General features: G+C 41.4%; 1 protein-coding gene across 2 annotated transcripts in view; it reads right to left on the bottom strand.

Annotated features, from left to right (window-relative positions):
• Positions 1 to 22,338, bottom strand: part of PCLO (piccolo presynaptic cytomatrix protein) — a gene marked incomplete at its 5' end in the record, with an annotated part of 246,970 nt that overhangs the window by 39,827 nt on the left and 184,805 nt on the right. For both annotated transcript variants that reach the window (XM_083440693.1, XM_083440692.1), the window contains 9 exons: positions 480 to 660; positions 1,575 to 1,646; positions 5,061 to 5,154; positions 7,526 to 7,552; positions 9,090 to 9,220; positions 11,841 to 11,891; positions 14,818 to 15,029; positions 17,003 to 17,070; positions 17,922 to 18,030. In XM_083440693.1, coding sequence (XP_083296819.1) covers positions 480 to 660; positions 1,575 to 1,646; positions 5,061 to 5,154; positions 7,526 to 7,552; positions 9,090 to 9,220; positions 11,841 to 11,891; positions 14,818 to 15,029; positions 17,003 to 17,070; positions 17,922 to 18,030 — 945 coding nt within the window. The remainder of the gene's footprint in view (positions 1 to 479; positions 661 to 1,574; positions 1,647 to 5,060; positions 5,155 to 7,525; positions 7,553 to 9,089; positions 9,221 to 11,840; positions 11,892 to 14,817; positions 15,030 to 17,002; positions 17,071 to 17,921; positions 18,031 to 22,338) is intronic.

The raw sequence follows: 22,338 nt of genomic DNA, 5'->3' as shown, positions 1-22,338 counted from the left end.
CGAACTGCTAGGTTGGCAGGCGCTGGGGCCGAAAGACGGGAGCGCACCCCGCCGCGGGGATTCGAACCGCCGACCATGCGATCGGCAAGTCCTAGGTGCTGAGGCTTTAACCCACAGCGCCACCCGTGTCCCAATGAACAAATGAACTTGTATAATACAAATGAACAATGAACTTGTATAATCTTTTGTACAATGTACAAAAGATTATACAAGGGTTAGAAGAATTGCAAGTTCTGTTTTTCCTGTATTATAATACATGTTGTGCATATCGCATAATACATTATACAGTTACATATGCAAAAACTGATTTATAGATTTTTGGGGAGACTTCCCCCCAAAAAAAATAAAGATTCAGAAATGACAGATCATTTCTTTGTTTTTAGGCAAAAGTTTATCTAACTAAGCTACTTGGGAACATGAAGTTGTAAAAAAGTTATAACCCCCACAGTTATAGCACACAGAGATATAATATTTCCTACCCTTTGATGGGTCAGGGAAAATCCCGTGACTTCTACTTTTGATGACAGACGGTTTGGGGGACTGCTGGCTGTTCTGTCCAGAGTGGGATTTTCCATGGTCAATGCTTTCACTCTGCTCCTTCAGAGTGTACCACCGGGGAGTATTGTCCAACTGAGAGGCACTAGAAAGCTCAATTAATACCTATGTGAGGATACAGAGAGCAAATGATTTTGTTATTGAACACCTTACAACGTCTGATTCTGATCTGGCTAATGTGCGAGTTAGCTCTAGAGTTTCACCAGTCGAAACAGTGGAGAATGCTAAACAGACTCCCAGAATTATACACGGCATGCTATATAATAACAGAGACATTTAAAAGCAAAAAAGGCTGAGGGCTAAAATAATTTCAATCATTCCTTTCTTCCTAATGTTTCCGTATCGTCTTCATCAATATTATTGTACATGGCGTTTTACAGAATACCGTAAGTAAAAAGACATGTTCCTATTCTGAGGCAACTACAAAACATGCATCCACACCACAAACTTCAGCCTTGGAGATTGAAAGTCCTCTAGTCCTCAATAAACTCCCAATGCCCAAGGTTCTCCTGTGAATGCTAAAACAGCAAAAGTGCTTTATGAGTGATTTATATTTGTGGGGTGGATGCACCCCAAGAGCTTTTCTCTTGGCGCAGCAGCCTCTGGAAGAGGAACGGTAGTTGCAACCATAGTTTGTCAATTAAACCAGGGTTAGCGCAAACCATGATTTGCAAAACCACATGAAACCATAGTTTGTTTACCAGCCAGTCACAGACCGTAGTTTTTAATTCAGACACCACACCACCATACCATAGGTAAGCTTCCTTAACTATGGTTTATCATGATGTCTGAACTGAGTCGAGTCAGCATCAGTTCCCACAATGGCAGCATCTGGAGAAATGCCATAGGCATTGCTGCTGGTTATATCTGTGATTTCCCACCCTTCTCCACAGAAACATGCATCCAAGGAACATCAGAATTACTCATCTGGATGAAAAATGCATCATATGAGTCTACTCTTAGTTGCCTACTATGTCAGGCGAGGGAAGGCAGTGAAGCAAGAAATAAGGGATACTCACCTCACCCAGGAAGTCGTTGGAGGAGAATCTATCATAGTCCCAGACAGTAACTTCCAGGGTCTTCTTCTTTAGCTGCAGTTAATATCAAAAGATAATTAATTTCAATCCCCTTCATGAATCTGGCACCGAATCCATAAAGCATGCTTTGCTTGTTGCCATCTGCCGGCACCCCCCCGTTCTTTTTCAATATGACAGCCAGGCAATTATTGTCCTCCCATCAACCTTGAACTCAGAAAATTCATTTCGGGTAAAGCTGAAAGTTGATATCAAGACAGATGAGCTCGGCCGAGGTTCTATGCAAGCTTGGAGGAGTTATTTTGCCCAGCTTGGCTGTGCTCCCAATACAAAGCCCACAGTGTGACTTTTAAAAAGTTGATAGCATCTATATGTCTTCCCTCAGTGCTCAGCACCAGTGAGTAGATTTTACTGCGTTCTGGGCAAAGTCAAAATGCATTGGTATTCACAGCGAGACATGGCTGAATAATTTCAAAGAGTGCTTTTCAGATCTTCTCCCTCCTCCTTTATCTTAGGATTGAGGACAAGCATATCAACAGCTATTAAGCCTCAGAGTTTCCTCAGAAGGCTGAGCACATTCAAAGCGAACCTGCATAATATAGTATATGCCAAAAAGGTAGCAATTGGGATTCAGTCTTTGCACAAACACGGCTTCAAGAAATGTCTCAGATGTTCCCATCCATATACACAACTATTCAATAGACTAAAGATGAGACATCTTGGACGCCCCAGTACCTCAAGCTATACCAGTTCAAACAAAATGATGGGTCCATGTAGCCAGCTGATTGCCAAGAGGTAACTTAACATGTTGCACATAATATTTGGTGAACCAGCCATCACTAATGTCCTGTGAAATGGTGAGGGAAATCGTACTACACTTTTGTCACCTGCCTAGAATCTGCACAAATGGGGAAGTCTTGTAACATGGGCAATTCTGGCTGGAGCTAATAGAAGTCAGAGTCCAGCAATCTCTGGAGGGCCACAGGTTTCCCACCTCTGACCTATACCAAAAGTCTCTTTGAACACTCCAAGGCACAAGAAGAAGAAGAAGAGTTTGGATTTGATATCCCGCCTTTCACTCCCTTTAAGGAGTCTCAAAGCGGCTAACATTCTCCTTTCCCTTCCTCCCCCACAACAAACACTCTGTGAGGTGAGTGGGGCTGAGAGACTGTGACTGGCCCAAGGTCACCCAGCAGCTGCATGTGGAGGAGCGGAGACGCGAACCCGGTTACCCAGATTACGTGACTACCGCTCTTAACCACTACACCACACTGGCTCTCAGTCTGTGGCTGCCCAAACTCCAGATTGTCCCTCTCCTCGTTCTGCCTGCTGGAGCAAGCCAGGTCCTAGTTTTATCCAACAGTAGGTGGGCACAGAGGGTGGGGAAAGAAACCAGGAGTTCAGGGGTGGTGACCCTCAAGTCTGGGAGCCAAATGTGACTCCTCAGACTTCTCTATCTGGCCCTTGGAAGTGTCTCCAGGCCACCCTCGTCATTGGCCTGGCTCTGTACTCCATGTGTTTCTGCCTGCTCAGATGTGTCCTTCAGCTCTGATAAGACCTCACCTTGGTCTGGATGGAGATGCAGAAAGCTTACTGTGGAAGAGAAACAACGCTGGTTGCAATGAACACAGGATGGGGCAGAAATCGCTGCTTCCTTACATCCCTTATTCAGACCACAGATAGCAGCTCACATGACTTGATTATCCGCCACCTCAAAATATAGAGAAGGCTAAATTTGAACCCTTCTCCTTTAGTTTCCTATGTAGAAGGTTTGTTTGTTTGCTTTTGCTTTTGTGGGTATGGAGAAGCATCCAGTCCTGTGAGCTGACACCTGCAGTGTGAAGTGGCAGGTACAGTCCAGCTGTAAGTTTATCACCTCAACAGAAATTAGATTGGCTTCAAATCCCAACTTTTGACAGCTTCCTCCAACTAAAACCATACCATACAACCTTTAATCAAGAACTGTGGGTAAATTTCAGGGCTCTAAAGCAATTTAGAAACTTTAAATTGTTTCTCTTTCTACTCATTAAGCCTCCATATTTAAATAAATTTGTATATTACCAAACTTTCAGCACAGATGGCTTCATGAAATATGGAAAGTATCATGAGATCATTTACAAATTGGAACATGACCACTCATTAGAAGGCCATCTCAGTATTTTCTTTTTCATTACCTCTTGCAGGTAACACACCAGAACTAGAGCAGATGGCTCCAAAATAAAAAGTATGCTTGCTTTGTTTCACTAATTAGAATTTGCCCCCACTGATTAATCAGTAGAACCTTTGTTGACTAATCTAACCATTAAATTAATTAAAAACTTGGAGCCGTAATACATTGACATTTTCCTCCACACAATAAGCTATTACTGAACCACTTATTAGGCACAATCACATTGGACTGGGTAGGACAGAAATCCAAGAAATCAGCCTTTCACTTCTGTCATTGAACCATAACCACTGTTGGGTGCAAACCACTTTTACATGGTCTAGGGAGGGAGCTAAAACACTGACAAGGAAACAAAGTGCATTTTAAAATCAGAAATTGTGGGCCAATTGGCTTAACGTCTATTACGGGAAAATGGGTGGGGGAAATGTTAGAGATAAAATTACCAAGCACGAGAGGACAAGTCTTGCTGAAGCAGAACCAGCATGGCTTCTGGAAGGCTAAGTCCTGTCTATTACATAGCCTATAGCAGTTTTTTGCGAGTGTCAGCAAGTGTACAGATAGGAGATGATTCAGTTGACATTATGCACTTAGACTTTCGAAAAGCTTTTGACAGAGTATCTCACCAAAGACTCCTGAGTAAGCCCAGCAGTCATGGAATAGGAGGAGACATCCTATTGTGGATCAGTAACTAGCTCAGAAATAGGAAGCAGAGATTACAGTTAGTGGAGTCTTCTGCCAATGGAGAGATGTAGAAAGCAGAATTTCCCAAGGTACCTGTGTTTTTTAACTTGATCATAAATGATTTAGCATTATGGGTGAGCAGTGAGGTAACAAAGTTTGTTGAGAGCATCTAATTGTTCAGAGAGCTTAAAACAAAATGAGATTTTGAAGAGCTCCAAATAAACATCTTCAAAGGGAGCGAATGGGCAGTAAAATGAGAAATGCAACTCAATGTAAGTAAGTGTAAAGTGATGCACCTTGGGGAAAAGAATCAAAATTTCATTTACACACTCATAGGCCTGAACTGCCAGTGGCTGGCAGAGAGCTTTTCCCTTCATAGAGAGGCATGTTAGTGGCTAGCTATGCAAATAGATCTGAGATGAGGGTGGGGATAGCAGCAAAGGCTGGGATGCTTCTTTTAAGCAACGGTTATCAGGAAAGTTCATATGGTCAGGGGAGTCTGGCAGGCAAAGTTGAAATAGTTTAGTACAGACAGACTCTTAGAAGTGTAGGGCATCATTAGAGAACAGTCAGGAGCAGAATTAGACCACACCTGCAATGAGATATCTTTTACAGTCACATACCTGCTCCATGGATATATTTTTATAAATGACTGTCTGGTTCCATTCAGGATTCAAGCTTTTCTGCACATATTTAGTCCTCCTCTTGTTCTCGACACTGAAGTGGAACAAAGGAACAAAACATGTCATTACTTATACTTGTCTCCACCTGCTCCAAGGCAGAAACAATTTCAGTGCAACTGATAAAAATAAACAAACCAATCATTCAGGCTGGCACAGAATAATGCCAGTTGATCTGCTGTAAATGATAATCTTCTGCTGAACAATCTCCCAATTCAGTCTTTAAAATAAAACTTTTGAATTTGCAGCCTGTCTGCTAAGAAACCTCCCAACCTCTGTTGCCTGTGACTGACAACAACACAAATATCTTGGCTGCATTTACAAATTGCTCCTGTTTGTTTACAACAGCCTTTCTCATTGTAAGAGTAAAAAGTGATGTATTGGTTTTCTTGAACAACTTCCTTGCGGCTATCAAGCTGAGATGGGTTTAATTCTCTGTATTATTTTCTCATCTTTAATCATAGGAGAGTCATCCCTAAAAAACATGAAAGGGAAGCTCTGATGCAAACTCCATCCTGTTAATGATAGAAACACTAATTTAATATTGATCCTTTAAAGCAGGCTTCGAAGCTCCTTTTTCTATAGGGCATTTCAGAGGTTTTGATGAATTATTTGATTTACAATGTATTTTATTGTGTTGTGTTTTCTGAAGGCTGAGACCACAAAACCGATGGCATCCTTTCCCATCACAATATGATGGTTCTAGACCACATGCTGCATTTTACTATCACATAATCTAATCAGATATCATTTTGAGGAAAGCTAAATGGTTACAGATCCACCACCTCACTGTCCCAGAATCACCATAGTCAGATTTTAAGAGAGATGCTACATATCTTTTGCAGAACTTCATTGTTTTCACACGACTGCCCTTTAAGATTTGTTGCTGTTGTTTAGTCGTGTCCGACTCTTCGTGACCCCATGGACCAGAGCACGCCAGGCACTCCTGTCTTCCACTGCCTCCCGCAGTTTGGTCAGATTCATGTTTGTAGCTTCGAGAACACTGTCCAACCATCTTGTCCTCTGTCGTCCCCTTCTCCTTGTGCCCTCCATCTTTCCCAACATCAGGGTCTTTTCCAGGGAGTCTTCTCTTATGAGGTGGCCAAAGGTTCAGGACCTGTCCTTCCAGTGAGCACTCAGGGCTGATTTCCTTCAGAATGGATAGGTTTGATCTTCTTACAGTCCATGGGACTCTCAAGCACCATAATTCAAAAGCATCAATTCTTTGGCAATCAGCCTTCTTTATGGTCTAGCTCTCACTTTAAGATTAGCATTGGAAATATTTCCTAGTTCTAAAGCTGAATTGTCTTCCTTCATTTGCCAAAAACAGTGAATTCTGATAAAACAGCTCTGCTCCAGAAATAGCATTCTCCTTAAGAGCATGTCATTATTGCACAGAGAGCAGAAAAAAGGAGGATTTGCAGTGGTATGCTGCTGGCACCACACCAGATTTATACAGTTGGCAATTACAGCCCAATGGTGTCCCCAATGCAACCAGTGTCTGTTCAAATGTAGCGTATGACATTACAACCACTATCAGCCTTAAAGGAGCATAATTTAATTAGCAGTGAGATGAATATATTAAAAGCAGGAACAAGGAAATATCAAGCAAATCCCAGAGAGAATTAAAAGCTATGTTTAAGGCACTGTACAATTTTAAAGTGAGAACTCCCCGCTAGGCAGACTTTTTACATCTGGTGACAAGTATATAATGGATTGCAGTGACTGATAATTAAAGAGAACTGTATGCATTGAACAATATTCATATCGGAAGAAGTGGGTTTAAGACGTGCTGCTCTCATTCCACCAAAAGCAAATGTCCATGAAAGCTAACAGAAAACCTTCCACAAGACTAGTAACATTTTTCACAGGTAGTTTTGCCCACCTCTAGACTGTCATCGGATTTCCCCTAAAGTAACATTTTGAGAAAATTCTGAGTTTTATTCTCAGGTGAAACATCTGGAGTATGTGAAAAGTAGCCCAAAAAGTTTTGATAAGTCTTTTTTTTTGCAGGAAAAAAACCCACACCGGGTGAATTCATAATTAACTATTTTTTCAGCATTCTCTCCTACAGAAATTTCAATAAAATACATATAAGACAAGTCCTCAGATCACTACTTACTCACGTATCAAAAGAAGGGTCACCATCTCCAGTCCTTAAAATAACAATTAAACTACTGGTTCCACTCCCCACCCACTGAACCATGAAGCTACTGGAACAATTGCTTGTTGCTTGTTTCTATAGCAATTGTGTGTTATAGAAATTTAACCTGCACTAGACACGAGCAGCAAATGTCAGCTACTTCACAGGCCCCTGAAATTCTAGGAAACTATAGTTGCGTGCCCAGGATATTACGTATTTCATGCTTAGAATAATCAGAGAATCAGTGAATAATAATGTACTTTACCTTGCATTCTGGACTACCATGACTTGGCTGCAAGGCCCCAGGGCAACAATGTGTTGAAGAATGATGGGAACAAACGGGAAGTAGAAGAAGAGAGAACCAGGGGAGAGAAGATATTTAGAGCATTTTATGCAAACAAGAAATGATGGGTGTATATATTATGAGAAATAGAAACATTAACCACTCTAGGCAGTATAACATGGAACAGTAATCAGAGATAGTTACTATCAGACTAGATGGTTCAGACATAAGACTAAAGCATCATTGTAACATTAAAGGGACAAGCAGGTACAATCCTTGGGCTCCCTCTGTCCCTTTTAATTCCTGGTACAAATGATAGATTCCAGTCATGTCTAAATATGGAGATGTAGGTTGTTCAAACCATGAAGAGTTTACAAACCATAATATTAAACCATGGTTTGATCCTAGTTTGGATTAACTAACTATGGCTTGGACAAGCCACAATGCACCATATTCAGACATAATGGGAAGCTGTGGTTTCCTGAAAACCACAAACAGATGATCTAAACTTCCTTCCCTCAGAAGGAAGGGAGGGTACTGCTTAAGGCCAAGGTTTATTCTTGCTCATCCTCATATGCTAAATCACAGTTTAACTTTATGTTTGAACGGGGCTGGTCAGTTCATTCAAATCATCTGGTAACACATTTGAGCATTTCTTCAGCTAGGGTATAATCATTAGTGACAACTAAATATGGAAGATACATTTAACATAAAATCTCTGAAATATTTGTTATGTCTTTTCCTTCATAGTCCAGACTATATTGAAATGTTTTCCAGTTTTCCAGCCATGTTCCCATGGACTTCTCTACGAGAAAATTAACATGCTTACATGTAAAAGGCCCAGGTTCAATCCCTTGCAAGTGTTATTTTTTTAACATATTTTACCACCTGTAAGTGAGTTTCAGAGTGAGTTCTTTCCTTTTCGTTGATATGGATTTAAAGGGAGGTTTATACCACATTCTGGTCCACTGAATGGGGTTAATCTCATAGCCTATGTTGTCCTCCCATTGTTTTTTGATTACATCTAGGGGATTTGTGGGATTTTGGAGTAGTATTTTGTATATTGCGGATACCATCCCTTTGCCGTGTCCCTTTGTTGTTAGGAGGAGGTTGTCAAGGGCCTAGTTGCTGCTAGATTGTTTAAGAGGGCATGTAAATGGTGGTGTGTTAGTCAACTCCAGGTAGTCTTCATTTAATTATTTGACAAGATTTATATATGCCTTAATCAACAAAAACCTCTAAGGGTTGGGAGAGACTCCTGCCCGAAATCTTGGAGAGCTACTGTACACAACACTGAGTCAGACGGACCAATGGTCAGACTGAGCTTAAGGCAGCTTCCTGAGAAGATGAACAAACTGTGGGTGAACAAGCTTTCGTAAAATACAATTTGCCTACCAGCCTTGTTGTAGTTTGCAGAGGGTGACAGTGAGGCCCACATGACATGAGTGTGCAGATTAGTTGATAAGAAATGGATCTCTTGAAGGTCAACAATGGGAAACCTGGTGGGTTAACAGCTGCTAGTAGTTGAAATCACCCCTCCACTTACCCTCTTCCTGGCAGAAGATAAACTTTGACAAACGGGTCTGAATAGCCGTTGTTGTCACGGGGAACAAGGTTTCTTGCTTGAAGAATGTGAATTATCAAATTGCCAAGGTGCTTGTCATAGTTGATTTGAAGCTAAGCATAACATTGGTTGCCATTAATCATTTCCCAAATAATGTCATTTCAAAGTAATATCTATTACTACAGGTTACTTTTTAACATTCTCCAACACTAAAATTCAGTAATGCATCTTCATAGCTTTCCTAAATGAATCTCATAAGAAGTTTGTTTCAAGCAAATGATTTAATCTTCCTCTACAGAGAAAGAGAATAGAAGCATATTTCCCTGAAAAGTTTCTAAAGCAGACAGTAATGTGTTTGTATGTGCAGCATTTTTTTATATAAAAAAAGATCCTTCTAAAATCTTAGAATTTTCTGGTAAATGTAAGCATTTATCCATTTAAGGGCAGTATGTCATATTGATCTATATTGTTTGTTCGTTTTTCTGTATGAGAGTTTACCAAGCAGCTCTTTGCGTCTCTAGAACTCCTAATCTTCTCTTCCTATATTTATTCTGCTTTCAAGAAGCTGAGAGTGGGGCAGAGATTTATTGGCGCTTAAGATACAGTAGTCATTTGCAAGTTGAAGGTTTTGTTTTTTTTAAGCACTCCTGAATCAGTTACCGTATTTTTTGCTCTATAAGACTCACTTTTCCCCTCCTAAAAAGTAAGGGGAAATGTGTATGCGTCTTATGGAGCGAATGCAGGCTGTGCAGCTATCCCAGAAGCCAGAACAGCAAGCGGGATCACTGCTTTCTCTGTGCAGCGATCCCTCTTGTTGTTCTGGCTTCTGAGATTCAGAATATTTTTGGTTTTCCTCCTCCAAAAACTAGGTGGGTCTTATGGTCTGGTGCATCTTATAGAGCGAAAAATACGGTAATTATATTTATATACCTCTTTGCACAGCTAAACGCAGGTCCATAGTGATTTGCAGGACAATAAAATACAGAAATGCAATGTGCATGCCCTGTGGGATTTCTGACTTTGCTTCCTTTGACCAGCAAATTCCCCTGCCGTATCACAAACTGCTTTGGGACACCCCCCTCTGTGCTCAAGGTGGTTTGCAGTCTGGCATGGGGGGGCTGATCTATAGCAGGAAGTAGTTGTGCAGTTATTTGGATCCCAGCCCCTAAAAACAATTGACCTGCTCCCATTGCAAATGCTTATAGCAAAATAACTACTGATTTGAACAAAGGAAGAAGAATGCAACTATATCACTGGAAACAGGAAGAACAGGAGTTGTTTTGAGTGTCTCTTCTGTGAAGGAAGGCTCCTTCTGATTGTGGAAGGGGCTGAGATCCAGCAGGCACACTTCAATTCCCCCTGTAGTCCTTCCCACCACCTCCCACACTGTCCTGAAGCAACTTTGCTGGAAGCACTGGGAGCTGTAGGAATAAGGAAGAGTCCCACGAGCGGAGTTCTGCTCACAGAACTCTGGATCAAAACCAGCAGGTGCCTATTCTTTTTCCATAACCCGACTATGGGTTGTATACAAGAGTGTTGCAGGTGATGGAAAGGAATCACGAAGGAAGGAATTTTAGGGTGATTTGCCCTTTCCCCACAGCAGAGCTGCACAGAGCTGCAAGAAGGGATTGTCAGCATCGCCCTTGAGCCAGTGCCACTAACTGGGCTCATCCACTTCAGCCCCGACTGGGCTAGGCGAGCTGGGTAGCACTTCCAGAGACCACCTTCTGCACAGGAACAGGTCAAAGTGCTGTGGACTCACAGCTTAGAGTTGTGAGCACCGGATTCACTTCCACAAGTAGACAGTCGTCGCACAGCAGAATACAGCAGAGTCTAGCAGAGTATATAAACAACTCGGAGAGCAGCTCTGTAGAATATCTTCTTTATTCTATCTACAACTATTATACAACTATATACAGAGCTAAATAAGCCTAAGCATAAATGAATGCTAAACCGCACTGAGTGTCTGCAGCTGCCCTTAGCAGCACACAATCTCTAACACTCAGTCTCTCTCTCTCCGACTCACTCACTGACCGACTCTTTGATGTGGTGCTGGAGCAGAATAAGTAGAGAGCAGAACACGCCTCCTCCTCTCTGCAGAATCAGCAGACCCCTCAGGAGATTCTTGGATATGGGAGGGGTGAAATCTCCTCAGGGATATCCCTGGACAGCGATTCCCTCCCATTTTTGTGGGTAGAAGTCTTACTGTCAGCTGAGCAATGTCATTGTATACAACCAGTGCTTTTTCCTAAAAAAATGTTTAGGGGTGCTCTCATTTTGACTCAATAAAATCACCATTTTATAGTTCAAATTGGGAAAAATAAATACAGTAAATGGACAAAAGTACAAAGATTCACAAAATGTTTAGGGGTTTGTATACCCCTGCGTACCCCCAGAAAAAAGCACTGTATACAACCCTATACTTTTAGTACTGTATCATGGCACAGGAACAATGGAATTCCCGTCTGGAACATTCATACAGGAATTTGCATAAATGTGCACTGTGCAATTCCTCAAATTAAAATTGAATTCATAGCTCTTCCCTTCCTCAGGAAGCAGCAACTGGATTAATATTAGTCATCAGCATTTGCATTCCACACAACTGATTTTTTAAAATCTATTTTTAGCATTGATTTACAATTTGTGCAATGTTGGCAGTCTAAGAATCAAACAATGATAATTCTGTTCTATTATCCATTTATAGAAGAATAAATGCTAATATTAGATTGTTACCTGAATTTCTCCAGTAATTGGATGGGAACCAGACTTTGTACCTTCTGTGGGCTGCCATATTCAAAGAAAGAAGCACAGAAACACAGTTGTAAATCATTCCATTTTTAAACAGTATTTCTTGCTATGAATATTTCTAGCATTACGATCATCATTCCTACCATTCTTACACCTACATGATTAAGACTACTGACTTTGGTGGTACAAAAATTATAACTGAAATGAAATTGACCACACAAGTTTTGAATGTGACACTTTACATGAGAATTTGACTTCTGTGGGCAAATTACATCACTGAAATGACACATGTCAAGATCAAAACAAAGCCTAAATGTTAATAATGCTTAATCTCATATATAAAATAAGCAGGCAGGAAATTACTTTGCATACACTGAAGAGCTTGGGGAGGCTAAACAGGATTTTTTTTACTTTCCTCCTCATGTAATATTACAAAACACTTTTGAACAGTCCTTCAGATTCAATGCAGAGAGTGTTGATTCTTTGAATCAAACTGAAGAAATGAGTTGTTGCCAGACAACACTTAGCAGCATCATTGACTACAAAGTTTAAAGAGTTTGCATAGCAGGGCATAAAAAGGCAGGTGGATTTATGTCCAGGCCTTTCATGTTATCATAACTTTGCCCATTCCAAACAGATTTTCAGTTGGTTCAAACTGTCCAAAAAGAGTTTCTGTCATAAAGGTACCTGTGGTCTTCTTTCGTGTAACAAATCCCAATAACGTCTGGCTCGGACATCTCATTAGCAGATCATTTGATTTCATCAACATAACGTGCATTCATTGTCATTTGTTCAACAAGACTAACACCAGGTGTGCAATTCAGAATAAACGGGTAGTATTTGGCTAAGTTTGCCTGAGTTAAAAGTTTCTTCTTTATAGCACCTACTAGAAGCTGTATCAGCTAATTTTGGATATCCTTTCCTAGGTAGTAAACCATTTTTTTCTTGATCTTTAGCTCTACACCAATGTTCATTCATGATAGGATCAAAAAGGGCTAGATATTCTACAAACTTCAAAAAGAAGAAGTCATTGTCAGCACTGTACAGGTTTTTTTAGTTATACCATGGAAACCCAAATTTTGCATGCCAAGAACTCTGACCTAAGCAACCAAGCATTCCAATATTTGTCACCAAAACTCTTGCCTAATTTCTGCTGGTAAATATCATCAAATGTTTTTCCTTTAGATAAGCACAACTCAAGTGGAAAAGAGGAACTAATTACTCTCAAAGGACATTTAAAATTAGACAACATGATTATCCATCAAATGATAAAAGAATAAGCAGGCTAGCACGGGGTGTGGTCAGTATATTGCACCAAAAGGTCAACTCCTTTCTGTGCTGTGTAATTTGCTTTCTTTTGTTCAGTTCTTCAGACATTGAAGCTTTGTCAAAGTAATCTTACAGGACTCGCCAGAGGTGGCTGTCATTACCATGATGGCAAGCTTCTCTGCTAAGAACTGTTTTGTTGTTGTTGTAGAACTAAAGTAAAGGTAACTTAACCTGGATGGTTAAGTTCAGTCAAAGGTGACTATGGGGTTGCAGCGCTCATCTCACTTCAGGCCAAGGGAGCCAGTGTTTGTCCACAGACAGCTTTCTGGGTCACGTGGCCAGCATGATTAAACTGCTTCTGGTGCAAGGAGGACCTTGACGAGTGCCAAAGCGCACGGAAACATCGTTTACCTTCCCACCACAGCAGTAACTATTTATCTACTTGCACTGGTGTGATTTTGAACTGCTAGGCTGTAGAACTATGGTAAGAGAACTGAATTTTAAAGCAAGAGGAAATCTAAATGAAACCACACCCAAGGGTTTTCTGCAGCAGACACAGGAATGCATTAAATGCTGCACATGTAGTCCTCTCAATCCCACTGAAGGCCTTCTTCATCTACTTGAAGTACAATCAATAGGAAACACAACCCTCAGAAAGTTTTTGAGTACTTCAATGTGAACTCTGAATAAATTTGGTGGGTCAAAGTGACAGCCCTGTTGTGATCCTCAAAATCGAAATCACAAGGAAACCCCAAACAGGCCCTGTTAGTGATGACTCATTATCAGTGAGAAGAGATGCTAGCTCAGTCAGAGCATTACACGGGTCTTAAGTGAACATTTCGAAATGCCTCCCTTGCCATTCCAGACTGCCAGTGGCCCCGAGCTGCTCAGAACGCAGCCAGAGTGAAGCAACCCCAGCACCCCTGTTGCTAACATAGAATCATAGAGTTGGAAGAGACCACAAGGGCCATCGAGTCCAACCCCCTGCCAAGCAGGAAACACCATCAGAGCACTCCTGACATATGGTTGTCAAGCCTCTGCTTAAAGACCTCCAAAGAAGGAGACTCCACCACACTCCTTGGCAGCAAATTCCACTGTCGAACAGCTCTTACTGTCAGGAAGTTCTTCCTAATGTTTAGGTGGAATCTTCTTTCTTGTAGTTTGGATCCATTGCTCCGTGTCTGCTTCTCTGGAGCAGCAGAAAACAACCTTTCTCCCTCCTCTATGTGACATCCTTTTATATATTTGAACATGGCTATCATATCACCCCTTAACCTCCTCTTCTCCAGGCTAAACATGCCAAGATCCCTTAGCCGTTCCTCATAAGGCACCGTTTCCAGGCCTTTGACCATTTTGGTTGCCCTCCTCTGGACACATTCCAGTTTGTCAGTGTCCTTCTTGAACTGTGGTGCCCAGAACTGGACACAGTACTCCAGGTGAGGTCTGACCAGAGCAGAATACAGTGGCACTATTACTTCCCTTGATCTAGATGCTATACTCCTATTGATGCAGCCCAGAATTGCATTGGCTTTTTTAACTGCCACGTCACACTGTTGGCTCATGTCAAGTTTGTGGTCAACCAAGGGTCAACCATGGGAACACTGGAATCTCTTCTTTAATGGTCTTGATATGAAAATGCATATATCCACCTCTGCATTCATGCACAAAAAAGCCAAAACAAATGAATTCATACCTTGCTACTGTGCCGTTTCTTGCTGACTGAAGGAGAACCAGGCTGACCAGGGCTAGGAACAGAACTCGAGTTGGCTGACGTAGTCCCAGAATGAGCATGGGAGCTCTTTTCCATTGCTGAGGAGGCCATCAAGGGAGCCTGTTGCAGGGAAACCTTTTGCAGCTCTGCAGCCAGTTGCTTTGGGTCCACCCCGGGCGACTTTGTTTTATCCACTGCAAGCAAATGTTTTTGTATTCATTTCTGCAACTCTCCCAGCTTGGGATGGAAGAATGGCAATTCGTGCTAGTAACTCCCACCATTATTAGAGCACAAAGGGGAAGAGCACAGCTAACCAAGTAACAAAACCTTGGACAATAAACCAAATTGTGAAACTTTATAATCTCAGCCAGCTTTTCAACTAAGTCAGCATGTGTATGTGTTGTGGAGAGAACTTACTCACTCTCCTGAACCTTTAGCTTTTCAAAACATACCGTATTTTTTGCTCTATAAGACTCATTTTTTCCCACCTAAAAAGTAAGGGGAAATGTGTGTGCGTCTTATGGAGCAAATGCAGGCTGCGCAGCTATCCCAGAAGCCAGAACAGCAAGAGGGATTGCTGCTTTCACTGCGCAGCGATGCAGATGTCTGCACTTTTAACGCTCTGTGTCCAAGCTTCTGAAATTCAGAGTATTTTTTTCTTGTTTTCCTCCTCCAAAAACTAGGTGCGTCTTGTGGTCTGGTGCGTCTTATAGAGTGAAAAGTACGGTAAGTCTCTAGTTTTTTGACTCATGATGTATATAAAAACGGGAAAATGGTATTGGACTTCAGTGTTTGGTAAGAAGTAGACCTTCTCCTGTCTGCGAGCCAATGAGTGCAAAGGCCCAGAATGGCAACGGACAAAGTACTTTGGCATTTTTAAAATCACAATTAAGTTATGTTTTGTAAGACTGGGTCAAAAGAACTGCAATAAAGAATAGCCAACAAAAATGTATTTAGAAAATAGGGGAAAAAAGATTTCTTAAAGAACTGCAGGGAGAATTCGGCTTGTGCACCAGGCTTCCCTTCCTTCTTCATTATGCACTCTCCTGCGCCTTTTGAAAAGCCAGTCCTAAGTGTTGGATATGTCTAATGGGGCTACAGCTGCGGGCAGTGAAATCAGCACATCTCCTTTGTGAATGTGGAAGCTCCCTTATGCTGAGTCAGATAACTGGTCCATCTAGCTCAGACCTGTCAACACTCTTGTAATTGGCTGTGGCTTCCCAGACCTATCCAGAGACACCAGTGAAGAAGGCAGGAACTCTGTACATTAACAGCATCATTTGGATTAGTATTCTTATTACTGGCTTATTAATCAACAAATGCATTTAAAGCAAGAATAAAACCATATGAAGTAGACTTGTGGAAAAGAGAGCATGTGCGCCACCACTGTATTGTGGACTTTCCATGATCATTGGGGCTCTTTAGAGTCAAAGCATTACACAACTGTAATAGACTGAATAATCTCAAGCAGTTTACTGATAGCAAAGGGTTTGCCAGTTCATACTGACACGTGATGTCCTTTCCCGCTTTCCCACCCGCTCCCTAGACCATTCAGCACAAGCATTTTAGCTATGGATCTGCAAATCAGTTTCTTTCCCTTAAACCTGAGGATATTTGCATTTATTACAGTAAGAAGCATAAGCCCCAAGGGCTAGAAGGTCTCTAGCCCATGTTTTGGTGTGATTTCTTGTGGGACATAATGATGACCAACTGTATGTGGGTCCCTTACTCCCTCGCCCCCAATTCTCTATATTAAGCTCAACTACTTGAATTGAAGACCGTCAGTTCTGATGTTTGCCCATGTATCATTTTTGCCATTTGTTTGCCCATGTATCAAATGTATCAAAGGTTTCATAAAATGAAACGGAAAAATATCAACACAGCCAATTTCAATTATCCAAAGAACAATTTGTCATATCACTTCCAAACCAGAGCTGAAAAAAGTTTTAAAAGTCGGTGCTGGTTGTGCTATCTTCGTATCAGCATCAGCAAACAAACAGTCCATTCTCTGCATATTTGACCAAAGTTGTCATCCACTGACAAGAAATGGGACATATTTGCTTCCATTTTTTGCTGCATATTCAAAGGTACTTGACCACGTGTTCTAAATGTACCAGAATCACAATTTGTGGCCTGTGTCACTGAAAAGCAAATTGTTTTTACCTACCAGTCTTTCCTGGCTCAAGCAAATCCAGATGTTGTGGATTCTCGGCATCTGACATCATGTTGAGATCCCTAAAGGAAGCCATAAGAAGCCTGAGACAAAAGGAACCCTTGGCCCACCCTCATTGCGGTATTAGAGTAGATAAATGAGACATGGATTATGGCAGAAAGCAGCTCCCAAGCATGACCCCTTTTTGGCTGATACGTGTTTGTGACGCTATTCAGGTCGAAGAGCTGAGGAAAATGGCAGTTCTGGGGTGGATTTTTAAATGGAATAAATGCAGGTTTACACTGAAATACAACCACTTTCCACGATGTTCAGATGAGCTAGATGTATCATTTGTTTACCTAACATTGTCACAACACTTTCACTCACAGTGAGCTTTGAAACCAGCTATGTTTCATCTCCACAGCGGTCCTGTGCGTTATTCCTCCTTTCTGGCAACTCATTAGGCCTGAATCATAGCAACTTACTATTACGGTACTGAAATTTGAATGCAGAACCCCCTTGTTCTAATGCAGCACAAGTTCCCACTGCGCTTCCAGCAAAGGATTATTTGTTTTCACCCTTACATTTAATCACTCACCCAAACTCATTTTGATTAACCTTTTCCAATCACAGAGAGAAATTCAACACACAGCCCCCCAGAAGACATCAAAGGGAGTAAACTGACCTGTTAACATCCATGGGAACTTGGCCATAAATTTCAATAGGCTGTGGATGGTACCTGAAAGTCTATATTGACTCTTCAGTTTATAGTAAGGAACAAAGAAATTCTCCTCAAATATGTGCACCAAGCTTCTTTCCTTTTTAGATATAAACGGTGCACAAAGTGTTTCACAGGTTCCACCTTAACAATTGTGAATAGAAAAGCCATGAAAAGCCAAAAATAATGGAAACAGAAAGATGAGGAAAAACTCACAGTCTTACACATATTTCTGCTTCCCCACTCTGCTGACTGATGATACTCTGGACTTCTTCATAGGTTTTGGCTGTCAAGGCAATGCCATTCCATTCCAGGACCTGCATCCCTAGGGGGGCAGAACAGGGTGAAACACAGTTATGCCACGGTCTGGATTATAGCCAGTATCCTGAACATATATAAAGCGAAAGGCCCAAATAGCACTTCAGTGTAAGTCAGTTTCAATGGGTCTTTGAAACTTAACAAAACTTCAAAGCCGTTCCACTGCACACTGATAAAAGAACAGAAAGCAAAACCCAAGACCAACATGTCAAATTACCTGTGTAGGTTAACATAGAACGATCCAATGGGAAAACCGCGGAGCATTTGTACCTGAACAAACAAATTGAAAGGGAAAGGGAGGAGGAGAGAGGAAACCGGGAGATGGAAGCTGGCATTCTTTAAGCTGCATTCTTGACATGCCCTCCTTGGGAAGAACTCATTGAATGTAGAAAATTAGAATGTCATGGATAAAAAGAATAATCAGCTTAGCCTTCTCCCCAGTATGTTTTAAGGATTACAGCTAGATAATGAATGTGACAGACCCTCCAAGTGTCCCTATATTCCAGGGACACCCCTGATTTAGAGAAGCTGTCCCGGTTTCTGATTTGATCCCTAAATGTCCCGCTTTTCCTTAGGATGTCCCTATTTTCATTGGAGAAATGTTGGAGGGTATGGAGTTATCCAACCCCCGAGCCATCTGAAGGCAACCCCGTATAGGGAAGATTTTTTTTTGTAAAAAAATGTTTAATGTTTTGTTATGTTTTTATATATGTCGGAAGCTGCCCAGAGTGGCTGGGGCAACCCAGTAAGATGTGTGGGGCTTAAATAGTAAAATTATCTTTATAATAATAATAATTTATTATGTATACCCCACCCACCTGGCTGGGCCTCCCCAGCCACTCTGGGCGGCTTCCAACAAAATATTAAAATACAGTCATGCATCAAACACTAAAAGCTTCCCTAAACAGGGCTGCCTTCAGATGTCTTCTAAAAGTCTGGTAGTTGTTGTTCTCTTTGACATCTGGTGGGAGGGTGTTCCACAGGGCAGGAATGGGATGTCTCTATTTTCATCAGAGAAATGTTAGAGAGTATGATGTGAACTGCTTTGAATACTTGAAAGTGCTATACACATTTATATCATTATTCTTTGAAAAACTGCACTCAGGAATTGGGCTGCCTTATCTTATGCTTTGGACTTTGCCACAATGATTGGCCACCTCTGCCCAATTTCTGTATTACAGAGTTGGAAGTATCAGGCCATTTTGTTTTGGAAGGCATTTTCAGGAGCAAACCTCACCAAGACTATATTTTATAACTAAATAAGACAATTTGCTTGGCTTTAGAAACACATCAGAAACTATGGTTTTAATAGAGAACTTTCCCTGCTTGAACAGTTATTTACCAGCATGAGTCAAAAAATAGAAGCCTTGAAGCTACAAATGTAAAATGTCCTTTACAGGCCAGTTTATACAGGTATAATAATCCTACAGTTCCAGATTATCTCATGGGGCTTGTGCAGGAGAACTTTCCTGGTGAACTGTTCCTTAACTAGCTAATCAAAGTCAACATGCAAAACAACACCCCACTGCATTTACACAGCACAAAAGTGACATTTCCTTGATCTGGTTCCACTTACATGGACAAAACAGAATCACTTAATGGATCCCATGTTTATTTTGAGACCTGTGCACACGATAAATGAGAGAACAAAAATAAAATTATGTGATAAATTCTTAATAAGAAAGTAAATGGAAAAAGCAGAATATTGTTTGAGGAAGACACAGGGAAAGCAAAATTGTGTACAAAATAAATTTAAAAATGAACTAATGAAAATGTTTGGCTGATATTCCCATATCTCCAACATACTGAGTTTTTAGGGTAATAAATTAAGTCAAATATTTAACACCACTCACACAGCAATGAACTTACAAAAAACAAGAAACAGTGGCTATGTGCAGTTAGTAAAGTACATTTAGATACAGAGGTGTCTTTTATAACTGAGCCTGTGCTTTCCTAAAATTAATTCTCTTAAAAGTCTTACTCAGATTTATAATATTGCTGAAGGCTGGAGACAATCACTGCCATGTTTATATACTGATTTGCAAGAGTTGATATACTTGGGGTACGCAGGAGAAACCCAGAATAGTTATTTTAGCCAGATAGAAAGGCCCCTCTCCACTTCTCTCATCATTACCATCTGAAATGGTGTCATTAGGAATTTAAGATAGCAAGTCAGGGCGTGGACCTGTGAAACACATGGTGTCCCACTGAAATCAATGGACTTAAAAGGGTTTAACTTTGTCAGGCGTGTGCCTCATGTGTGTTTCTTTGCCCCAGGTTTTCTTTAGCTCTGGAGCTTTTTGATAGTTTAAAATAAACCGATGGAAGTCAAGGTGTTAATGTTATTTTTGGCTACTTCTTGAGCATGAATCACGCAGGAGCTCATTATTGCTGCAGACACCTTAACTTCCTCTCTAATTCATCATTTGTGTCCGCCGTGAACATTTTCCATTATTGCAACAATTAATGTACTTGTTAAGATGGACAATCTGTTCCCTGTAATAAAAATTGCCTGCTTGGATCAGACACTGCCTCGTGGACGTTTTGTGCTGCATCAGACTGAAAGAATTGGAAAATTAGACAGCTGGGGGGAAGGATTCAAAGGTAACAGCCCCCATTAGGATCGCATACCCCCAAAGGTCCCTAATAGAAGGCTACCGTGGGCCTTGACACTGGGAACATGAGCAAACAAGACCCAGAAGGAGAGCTGTTATCCAATTAAAGAAATCTTGGTCTAGTCATTGTTGTGTGTTTTAATCAACTGGTTCATTAAATCTGCATGCATTAGCATTGCAATAAAAACAGTAGGAATGTAGGCAGAATGTAGCTGCCTAACACTGGGTCTAGTATTAGTATCATTCATCCAGCCCAGCATTGTCTCTATGGACTGGCAGCGGTTTTCCAGGTCCTTGGGTCAAAATCTTCTGCACCACCTGCTCCCTCATCCTTTCAACTGGAAGTGAGGCAGTGGCGTAGCGTGGGTTGTCAGCACCCGGGGCAAGGCAAGTAATTTGCGCCCCCCCGCTGCACTGTCCCTCCCCCAGATAGTCCCTCGCTCTCTCTCCGCACCGCACTGCACGCCTGGCACCTTCCCCTCCACAGTGGGCGGCGACCCAGCGGCTTGGATCGGATTCGCACAGCTAGCACTGCAGTGAGAGAGAGTGAGTGAGCCAGGTAGGGGCAGAGAGCTGCGAGTGCGAGCGCGCCCCCCAGATGTTGCGCCCGGTGCGGCTGGCCCCCCCTGCACCCCCCACGCTACGCCACTGCCCTGAGGTGCGCATGGACAGAAATGGAGCCCAAACCAAGAAATGAGAAGGAGATACCATTGTGAATCTTCAGGTTTGCAGAAGTACAATGTAAATCACAGAGTACTGAATGGCAGTTGGGAGAAAATAATTCAACCCTTGGAAGGGGTCCAATGCGAGCTCCTTATAGCTTGCGGAAAGTGTGGGAAACTGCTTCCACAAACTGCTTCTCTATCCACACCTCTCGCTATGCTCATCTTTGTATGCATTAAGTTACCTAGAGGTGCTAGAAATGATTTGTTAATTCTGATAGATATGCCACAAATTCCCTTTAGTGAAAATCCAGGAAAATTCAATGCCCTTTGCAATCTTCAACATGAAGCCAAGTGCAGATCATAATTTTCATCTGTGTCCCCCAATGGAGCATTTACTTCTTACATATTTGTTGATCAAAACTTTCAGAGGTTTTAAATTGAGCGGCGCATCCAATTACTTATAAAACAGCAACACACACATATGCAATAATAATGTAGAGCTGCACGGAAATACAAGCCAATGCATGAAGAACCACAACAAACATGGGGGTAACTAGTGGAAATCAAGGGACAGATCACAACCATCTCTAATTCCATGGATGTGTTATTGATGTTTAGTTTGCAAACTGAACCTTTATAGGCTATATCATGAAAGCATGACAAGCTGCTCGCTAGCAATCTAGGCCACTTTTCTACCCTTAAATGCTTTTTTCACACTTCCTTTCACACACTATACTGATGTTATTTAAAGCAGAGTCAACAAAATTCAGCATTTACAGTCAGCATTCTCAGTTTTGTACCAAAACGAAACCATAGCCACAGCAGGTTTTTCATAAAGTAAGGAACTGATAAACACATATGAAAATAAAATGTGAATCACTGTAAGCAAATCAGTTTTTCAATTGCCTGCCATAATATGGGAAAAGAAAAGAAAAGACCAGACCAGAAGATCCCTGGCCTTCAAAAGATTACATTTCCCAGGGCTTCCTGGGAAGAGGGACTAAATATGAAACCCATTTAGGTTTGGGGATGTGA

Source organism: Podarcis tiliguerta (assembly GCF_965153285.1).
Source record: "Podarcis tiliguerta genome assembly, chromosome: 5".
Classification (NCBI taxonomy): Eukaryota; Metazoa; Chordata; class Lepidosauria; order Squamata; family Lacertidae; genus Podarcis; species Podarcis tiliguerta.
Note: the sequence above shows the minus strand (reverse complement) of the source record. Positions and strands in the feature narration are given on the sequence as shown.